Source organism: Vigna umbellata, chromosome 9, assembly GCF_029865625.1.
Source record: "Vigna umbellata cultivar VRB3 chromosome 9, Vumbellata_1.0, whole genome shotgun sequence".
NCBI lineage: Eukaryota > Viridiplantae > Streptophyta > Magnoliopsida > Fabales > Fabaceae > Vigna > Vigna umbellata.
The window spans coordinates 37,767,169-37,777,159 of NC_142173.1; the positions used below are offsets into that span (position 1 = coordinate 37,767,169).

The window sequence follows — 9,991 nt, forward strand, 5'->3', positions numbered from 1 at the left end:
GAAAGAAAAGAAAAAGAAAAAGCCCCTTCTAAAGTTGGAGTTATGTAGTAATAATTTATCTAAAACCAAAACAAATCATAAGAAAATAGCATAGCCATTTAATCTTACATACAACATTGCATGAAGCTGCTTCAAAATTTGCCATATAGTCGTGCAAAAGTAACCTATTGTAGCTATATAACTCACTGGACTATGGATACCACCACTCCAAAGAAAAATTAACAGTTCACTGCACTTATTCTCTGATACGAGAAAAATGATCTCAGACTAAGTTCTCTGTGTTACAATAACTTTTACTGGTTTAGTTACCTCTTGATAGAAACAGTAACAACAGTAATCATCTCATCTTGTAGCCAAAGGAAACCAACGTTGGTGGAAGGAAGATTGGTAAGCCATCATGAACAAGACAAAGAGAAGCAACAGTGCCACTCCCCATGGAGACCCTCCAGCTCTGTGAAGCGACTCTCTCTCTTCTGGCAACGGTATTGGGAACGATGCTCCGCTTGAGAGGCAGTGAACGACCAGCAGCAACAGCAGTGGAACCAGAGCCAGAAAGATCTTCACCTGCACAAGCAAGTCCTCGAACAAGGACTCGTAGTTTATGTACCAGGAGAATGCCAGCACGAACAAAAGGATGATCACGAAGAACACAAGGTGGAGAGGGAAAGACAAATACTCCCACAAGTAGTAGTACTGATCATGGTACCTTGCCATGTTGAGATGTTTGTGAAGAACTAGTGGCTCAGAATTTTATATGAGATTGAATGAGATCTTGTTAATGTTTCAGATGTTGTGTGGAGCCTTCTCGGGGTTCCATATGAAGAGAAAGTTAGGTCAAAAAGGTTTATATATAATAAGAAAATCACTTACCACATTCGTTATTCATTCTTTCACACCGAAATTAATTAAAAGTCTTTCAATTTATGTCATAACTCTCCTAAAGAAAGTCACAGTTTATGTTTCTGCCATTAATGGAAGCAAAAAGTATATGTTAATTGTAATTATGTTGATGAAGCCACATCATAAATAACAGATAAAAGAAAAAGTATAAGAGAATCAAAGTAAAAATGAACTGCGTTTAAGAAAAGTAAAACATACATAACAAAGTGAAATACGAATTAATAGTGTCTGTCAAAAGAGAAAGTAGAGATTCTACTTTTTATTTTATTCTGGTGAGGAGTGAGAAACATCGAGATTATCCCAGAGACTATAGGAAGAGAATAATAATTGCTGATTTAGATTGAAAATGGTGTGATCCAATGGGGAGGTGCCAGATACTATGAACAAGGAACAAGAAAACGTGTGAAGATGAGAAAATCAAGGAATTAAAATTAGAAATTTAGAAGCAGTGAACACTGTAGTTTTTGATAAAGAGGAGGCAAATGGGGTCATTCCATTGGGAAATCTGCGTCTTGCTTATTGCCATGTATGGCCCATGTTTCCACTTCCAAGCTTTATTAGGGTTTAGCTACCACATTCTTCACTGTATCTGATTCTTATCAGATAAATTCGTGTCCATTTGCATATTCTATATTACGCGAATAATTAATATATATGATATAATAAAAAACAGAAATAAAAATAAAATAAATTAAGAAACAAAATGAAGATATCTTAAGCAAAATGCATAAATTAGTTTAAGTTTGAGCAGAATTTTCTCTTATTTAACTAGTTAGAAGAAAGATACACATCACATAGTACTCTGTCATTCATGATCATGCATATTTTCATCCGTTCTTTTGTCTTTTTCTCTTTTTGATAATGTTCCTCCGCTCCTTCAATGGTTGCTTTCAATTGTTTTTGAAGTATCTCTTACCAGTAATAATGCAATACACAGAATCAACTATTTTGATTAGGTTGGACCACTGTAGTTTAATCCAAACATCATAATAAATATTCTTCACTGTTTTAATAATGTAACTAAAATAAATCAAACTTAGATACCTTCATAACTTGCATGTACATATATAGTCTTAACATCAACTCTCATTTTGAGTCTCTATTAATATAATATAGAATGTTAATAAATAAGATGTATGATGTATGAAAAGACAATTTTTTTAATATATGATTTAAGTACTTTATGATTCAGTTGTTGAATAGTGATAAATACTTTATTTAAAATAAAGTTATAGATTAACTAAACATAACGTAGAAAAATATTTTTCAGACGAAGTTAATATACAAATTATGTCCCTGTTCTGGAAACTTTTTTTATTTAACAAATCATAATTATATTTTTAATATAGGTGAAAAATTACATTTTAAATGATATTTTTGAGTTTTTTTGTTTTATTTTTTGTGACCAACCCACCAAACTCAAACACGCTATGTGTGGGTGAGATTGGGCTTGCTAAAATTAATCCGTTTAGAATATGGACTTTGCGAAGCCCATGTTTCACATGTTTTGGGTTGCGGCATCCATCTTTACGTTAATATAATTTATTAAGAAAAATTACAGAAAAATCAACAAAAACAAGTAATGGTTTCTTTATCAAAATATAAAATCAGGGGTTATATAAGGGTAAGAAACTTATTAGTACCAGTTAAGATTATTGTTCTTTTTATTGAATGTGTATGATTGATGAAACTTTCAAAGTAGTTATTTTACTCCTTAAAAACAATATAAAAAGAAATTTGATGAAATATTTATTTAGGTATGGTAACATATTAATTTTGATCTCATGTATCTTTTTAATTTTTAAAATAAGTTTTAATCATTTAAAAGTCTTTTTATAATTGGACACTAAATAGGAAGGGATGAATTTGATCGTATACGTCTTAAACTACTTGTATCTATATTATATATTAACTTTGGCACGTTTATATTAAAGCGTTTGATTCATAGTTTGTAAAAATTATTATCATATTAACATAATAAAAAAAGAGATATTAGAAATTAAATGATACAAGTGGTGATACATGTATTCATTTAATCAAATATATTATTAAATATTTGCCTTGCCATGGCTTTGAAGACATTTATTTATTACTTTTGATGTAAGACATTTTTATGGTAGTTATATATACCAATAAAATAATTAATTGATTTTAAGACATTTATTGATCTATAAAATTTAAATTTATAACATTTCATGAAAAAATTAACATTTCATAAAAAGGAGAAAATACTCTATAAAAGGCAAGAATTTATTTTAAATGATGCCTATATGGATGGTTAAGAAGACGAGACAGTAATATTGTAGTAACTTCTAAGAACTTAAACTCGTACAAGCTACTCTTTTTTTTTTAATTTTATTATTATTTTAAAAGGTGGTATATTGAAAAGATGTGCTTCAAGTACATCCATGATGATTGTGGGGTAACCCTAGCAAAGATAGATTCAATGCTTTTATTTCTAATTTCTTATTTTCTTATTTCACATAGCAGTCATCACATGGATTACACGTGTTATTTGCAGCCTATTTGACCACACATCCGCAACCTCCGCCGTGACCTAATCTCCTCCGTGTCCTCCTCCGGGGCTTCCACCGGGGCCTCCTCGGGGCCCTCCACCGGGTCCTCCACCGGGGCCTCCTCGGGGTCCTCCACCGGGTCCTCCACCGGGTCCTCCTCTGGGTCCTCCACCAGGTCCTCCTCTGGGTCCTCCACCGGGGCCTCCACCGGGTCCTCCACCAGGGCCTCCTCTGGGTCCTCCACCGGGTCCTCCTCTGGGTCCTCCTCCGGGTCCTCCTCCGGGTCCTCCTCTGGGTCCTCCTCCGGGTCCTCCTCCATCTCTTCCCCAGTCATCTAATCCTGCTCGTGTCTCGGATTCTTCTGCTGCACACGCATATACAAACATTTTTAAATATTTTAATATATAATATCCATTCTTTCATTTTTATGTAGAACAGTGTCTTACATTCAAAGTTTTTCAATTAAACAACATAATTGCATGCAAGGGCTATGTTTAGAAATTATGTTTAAATTCTTTCACTAAAATTAATTTTCAATTGCTTTAGTGAAATGTGAATAGGAATAACAAGAAAGAAAGATGGAGATTAATTGGTAGAACAGTGGTTCTTGGTGATATGAGGAAGGAAGAGATGCAGTATACTTACCCATAGTACCATGTTTAGATGGCTGAGTTGCCATAGCAGAGATGAGAAGCAACGTGCAGAGGAAGCAAAAGAAGAAAGTGGTTTTGGTATTCATGTTTGCTGCTAGGTTAAGAGTTACTGTGAGATACAAAGAAAGTAGTTTCTCAATATATAACTATTTATAGTGATAATGGAAGAGTATAGAAGAGAGCTGAAAGTAAATGATAGCTCTTGATTCAAGACAGAAAAAAAAAATGGAGTGAATGATCCTTATCAACACCACTGAGCCATAAAAGGGTTAAACTGGGACAAGTGTGTAAACTGAGGTAAGCAAATCTAACACAAGATGGCAAGTGGCAAGTGACTAAGGAAATCTGCAAACTCGTTGCTTAAAATATGTAACAAAATTTCTACAAACATTAAACGAAATGGATATTCGTGCTGTATTTTTGGTTGATCAATGTCTCAAATTTTCTGCTTTAAGTTCTGGGGGAGTCCTCAACTTTATCTTTATATGAAAATTTTGATATGTTGAATTTAACTTTATCTGGAAATTTTACTTGGGAATTTCAACTTTATCTTCTCTTTTTCTTCTAAGTGTATACTACTACTAGTACTACACCTGTTACATAAATTTTGAACGGGATTTTATATCGACTTACATAAACGTAGTCAAAATAGAGATATAACACAGTCAAATCATCTTTCTCTATCTACACTTTTGATATACAAAAATTTAAAAAAACCTTTAAAATTTATAAACAAAAGTAAAATTATACAAAATTATTTTAACCTATCACCCCAAGAAAGCGAAAATAATACAAAATAAATAATTACAAAGAACACAAGAAAAGAAATCATCTAATTTGTAAAAATATTATAATTTCACTTAATGTCAAGTAGGAGAGTTTCCAATAATACTTAATTTTGATTACTTTTAGATTAACAAAGAATGTTGCAATTGTAAATATCTCAAAACACTTTTTTCCAAGTTATTATGAGTTTGTATTATGAAAAAGACTTATTTAAATAGATATTTTTTTTTTAAAAAAAGAGACAATTGTTCATAATTATGTAATTTATTTAATTGATTATGTAATTACTTCATCAATTAATATAGAAACAAGAACAATGTTTTAGTTTATATTAGATTAATTGATTATCTTTCAGATTAATTGATTAACGCAGAAAAAAACATAGTTTTAGTTTTGCATTAACATTAAGTGATTATGTTATTAATGTAATTGATTAAAAAAATAATTTTTGCAATTTTTTTAAAACTTGATTTATTTAACGCTAAAACTAACTCTACTTTATTACAATTAAATTAAATTAATTTTATGAAAATCTTAACTTTCGCAACCAATCTAGTCATAATTATGATCTAACTATTCTAAATCATTCACTACGTATGAATATCTTGATCTTATTTGACATATGGTAACAACATTTGTTAGTAATGTTAGCTTGCAGCAACATTTGTTAGTAACAACATTTGTTAGTAAATGGTAACAACATTTATTATAAAGTTTTAAACCTATGTTTGGTTAATTTTTTGAAAGGGATTTCATTAAACATTGCTACAATTACAAATAACTGGCACAATCCTATCTCACCAAATTATGACATCATAAGAATGAAGAAAGATGAAACTAGAACAAGTCTGTTCTTGTATGCATAATTCAAAATTGTTAGAAATCATCCGTGCTTTTCATTGATACGATAGTATCAATATATATATCAAAACAAGAGGAATCATAATCTATGATTATGGATCTTACGAGTGTGAATCTCTATAATTATGATCCTATTCAAATTATTGATTTCTAATAATCATTTATAAGAAAAATATTTGCTATGCATTTATTTACGTTATTTAACAAAAAATAATCACTAACTTTTTCTCAATAAACTATGGGTGACAAGTTCAGTTTCTATATTTTCAAATTTCGTTTTCTTCCATATTTCATCCTAAATGGTAATATAAGAAGAGCTCATCATCAGAATTCACCAATGATAATAAACAACAGAACTACTAATCCAAAAGTATGTGTTATTCTGCACAACTCAGATTCCTCCTTCTCTATACCCACGATATGATCCATATAAACACAACGTTACCAAAGAGCAACCTTAAAACTTTCAACGTGTGAGTGCAGGGATTGCAACTTCTTATATAATATAATTTATGTTCGAAGAAAGTTATTAGTTTTAAATTAGGTGAAACTTGTAGGAGGTACAGATAATAGCATGGATTCCTTGTATAAATATATATTATATTGATTCAATATATGAAGTTAAAATATTACAAGAATAGGGGAGAATGGAATCAATTATCTCATTGAAAGCTACATTTAAGTTCGAGAAAGAACTAAGTAGTTGTCTAACTTTGGACTTTGGTTTCATATGCACCAACTCCTTTATTCTGCATCTCATTACTCTTTCAATATCCTCCTCCTCCTTCTCCGCCACCTTTTCCTCCTTTACCACATCCGTTTCCACTACCGCCACCAGCAATGCCTCCTCCTCCATGGCTTCCACAACCTCCTCTTCCACTGCCACCACCGGCACTACTTCCTCCCCCTTGGCTTCCACCACTTCCCCAACCTCCACCACCTCCCCAACCTCCACCACCTCCCCAACCTCTCCCACCTCCACCACCTCCCCCACCTCCACCACCTCCTCCACCTCCACCGCCTCCCCCACCTCCTCCCCCTCTTCCACTGCCACCACCGCCACCACCACCACCACCTCCTCCTCCTCCTCCTCCAGCACTACCACCTCTTCCTGGGCATCCACCACTACAATCACCACCTCCTGGTTTACCTCCTTGGCCACCGCCAGATCCACCACCACCGTATCCGCCCCCTCCTTTTCCTCCCTTTCCTCTATAATGATCCGTACCATAATTTGACACGAGTTTCCTACCGCTAAAAACTGCAAAATCGCCAGGTTTAGGATTAATATATCATGTTTATTTCCTCAAATTGCCATGATTTGCAAATATTCCAACTGACTAAAACAAAAGGAAAAGAAAACGAAAGGAAATACTCACAGAGTCCCTGCTCGTCATCGCTTCCAGTAAATTTCTCGTCAATTCCACTCATACCTGGAGCTTCACCAGCAAAGGTTTAAAATAATACACGTCAATTTAACATGCATTTCATGCACCAAATAATTGCAAATAGGAATGCACTTCTAAACTTTGATTAATCTTATGGCATCACAAACATAGAGTACTATATTGGCACGTCGTTTCTATATACTCTTGCTAAATTGTTTAACAAGTTTAATTAATTGTCGAAAAAATAAAGTGCATTATCGATACTAAAATAAAGCTGAGAGCCTCGTACCATTTCCCTCTTCTAGAGGTGGATCATCAGCCACAACCGCAGCGATGACAACCACCGCGGACAGAAAACACAGCAGAATAAAAGGCTTGAGATTCATTTTGTTACTAACCATAACAATACTTGAGAAGGATGAAAACAAGGGTCAGGGAAAACCCTATATATAGTGCAAGAAAAATATAAAAAATTGCATGCGAGTGAGTGAGCAGGACCACATCTGAATAGCAACATTAATATCTTTGGCTCTTTTTCGCGCACTTTCAGGCCTTCTCTAACTTTGCCATGAAAACCTGCTATTCTAAACTGTGTATCAAATATTAAACAAATATTTTGATATTAATTTTGATATTAATTTTCCTTACTTTTTACTTTCTTTTAATTTTGAAAAAAATAAAAAAAAAATTATTTTTTATTATCATTTTATTCTTAAACTGTGTATCAAATATTAAAGTATGTCATTTACTATTACTTTTTTTTATGATAGCTTCAATATGCGTATTTATTAAAAGTAATGATACTATGACTATATATTTTTATCTTCATTTCACATATAATACAAATGTAAAATAAAAAATAATTTTTTATATTTTAAGAAAATAAATAAATAAAAAGTAAAAAAAAATGTGAATAACAAATGTAAAAAATTTATATGTATTAAAATATCACTTTTCTTTCGTTACAATAAAGATGACAACCTGACATATCATCTAAGTTTCTTTCAGTCAAAGAAAGAGAAAAAGATTGGAAGAGGACACTTGAAGGTCAAATATTAGGAAGAGTTTCTGATTTCACGTATCCATGTCACTGACCATGATCAACACTAGGACAAATGAGGTAGGTAATATTTAAAGAAAAAAAAGTATTTTGAGACATTTGTTTTACGACATTTTATATGTTATTCTTTTTAATTAATTCACTATTTATTTATTATTATACTGACGTACTCTAAACTCTTACCGATTTGGTTAATTATAACACTATCCATTAAAAAAGACCATGCATGCATGAGTTGTGCTGAAAGCTAAATAATTAACAAGAACTAAATGGCAGTAGAAAGTTTCCAATATCCTAGAATATTAGGGCTTAGGCACATACATACCACACACACATACACACATATATATATCAAGGCCAAGAGGCCATAGGACAATGGGGTTTCCTTATAAATCATTTTTCATTAGTAAACAGAAAGTTGAGTAAAATTTTTTGATAAAAGATTGATACCATAATTATAAAGGAACGAAGGAAAAGGTTAAGAAAGGGGTACTCTTGATATCATAATTGATGGTTAGTTTTGGCTACCGATTCATACGAGTGTAATATAGTTCATGTATCAAAAATCTTCCTGAAAAGAGTTTCAAGTAAGCGTGTATTGTTAAGATAAACGGCGATACAAAAAAAAGAATATTCTTTAGAGGAGGAGTTACCAATGTAACAGGAACTCACCCTTAAAAGGAAAATTACTGAAAATTCAAGTATGAGTCTAAGTCCCACATTCGATAAAAATGTAAAAGTAGAATAGGTAAAAACCCGTTCACCCTTAAAAGGAAGATTGTTAGAAATCCAAGTGTGAGTCTAAGTCCCACACTTTTATACCTTTTAATCTCTTAATTAAATTTTAAAAAAGAATAATTTTGACATAAATTATTGTACAATATTTTAACATAATACATATGTTATTTTTTATTAATTTATTATTTATTTCTTATTATGTTGACGTACTCTAAATTTAATGAAAAATATATATTATTTTTCATTAAGTTTTCATAATAAAGAAGTAATTAACTAATTGCTTGATGCTGATTTGTAGGATATTTTGACTGAAAAAGCTAACTTTTGACAACTCACATTTGTTTTTCGTATTTAAAAATTATGTAATAATATAATATTAAATTAAGTCATTCATTTAAAATATAAATAAAAACATTAAATTAAAATGGTTATGGAATGATGACAGGGTATTTACCTATCATATACGTATTTTGATATAAAGAAAGCATTCACAGAACAATTCATTCAAATAAATAATAATATATTTTAAAATGTTAAATTAAAAGTAAAATAATTTTAATCAAAACAATGTTATTTTGAGTCTGTAAGTAGGTGAGTGGGTGAGTCAAAAGATTATTACCGTTATCCTATTATAAGGATTTCTCCATTGAAGGTGGGTAAATCTTGAACAAATGGGTATATATATGTTGCGCAATAAAATTTTTAAATATGAGTATTTATTCATTTTTATTATTTTATTTTAATAAGGAGGGTTGTTAAACGTTTAATTTTGAAAAGGAACGGTAAACGTATAGCTAATCTAAGTATAATTAGCTGTAAAATAATGAAAAGCACCAAAGTTAACTTGAAAATGCCTACTTGCTTCATCGATTTAACTGACTAATAAATATAAACGAAACTTAATTCAGTCTCTTTAGTTTCTCTTATATAAATTATAAGAATAAAAACAAAACTTTCAATAGTTCATTAAATGTTTATCATAAAGTTTGTAAACCATTAATTCCTGTAGTTTTGAACATGAAATAACCTTCATTAAGAATATGTATTGTACAAAAATAATATCCATTTTTATTTGACATTTTATGATAA

The 9,991-nt window shown here is 31.3% G+C and overlaps 3 protein-coding genes across 4 annotated transcripts; all 3 read right to left on the reverse strand.

The window, feature by feature from the left end:
* Nucleotides 1-72: 72 nt before the first annotated feature.
* Nucleotides 73-863, reverse strand: LOC148193453 (uncharacterized). The gene has a single exon (XM_088099533.1). The coding sequence runs from the start codon at nucleotides 712-714 to the stop codon at nucleotides 343-345; it is 372 nt and encodes a 123-aa protein (XP_087955659.1). The 5' UTR covers nucleotides 715-863; the 3' UTR covers nucleotides 73-342.
* Nucleotides 864-3,243: 2,380 nt separating this feature from the next.
* Nucleotides 3,244-4,181, reverse strand: LOC148193454 (uncharacterized). Its single transcript, XM_088099853.1, has 2 exons — nucleotides 4,062-4,181; nucleotides 3,244-3,780 (listed from the first exon to the last, which is right to left on the reverse strand). The coding sequence occupies exons 1-2, from the start codon at nucleotides 4,153-4,155 to the stop codon at nucleotides 3,458-3,460; spliced, it is 417 nt and encodes a 138-aa protein (XP_087955979.1). The 5' UTR covers nucleotides 4,156-4,181; the 3' UTR covers nucleotides 3,244-3,457.
* A 2,096-nt stretch (nucleotides 4,182-6,277) lies between these two features.
* On the reverse strand, nucleotides 6,278-7,518 carry LOC148193455 (uncharacterized). Of its 2 annotated transcripts, none has more exons than XM_088097984.1 (3): nucleotides 7,394-7,518; nucleotides 7,096-7,149; nucleotides 6,278-6,977 (listed from the first exon to the last, which is right to left on the reverse strand). In XM_088097984.1, exons 1-3 carry the CDS (start codon nucleotides 7,503-7,505, stop codon nucleotides 6,484-6,486), a joined length of 660 nt encoding a protein of 219 aa, XP_087954110.1. In that variant the 5' UTR covers nucleotides 7,506-7,518; the 3' UTR covers nucleotides 6,278-6,483. The 2 variants fall into 2 exon arrangements, with proteins under 2 accessions (XP_087954110.1, XP_087954109.1); XM_088097983.1 differs by having other exon boundaries at nucleotides 7,096-7,155.
* Nucleotides 7,519-9,991: the final 2,473 nt, after the last annotated feature.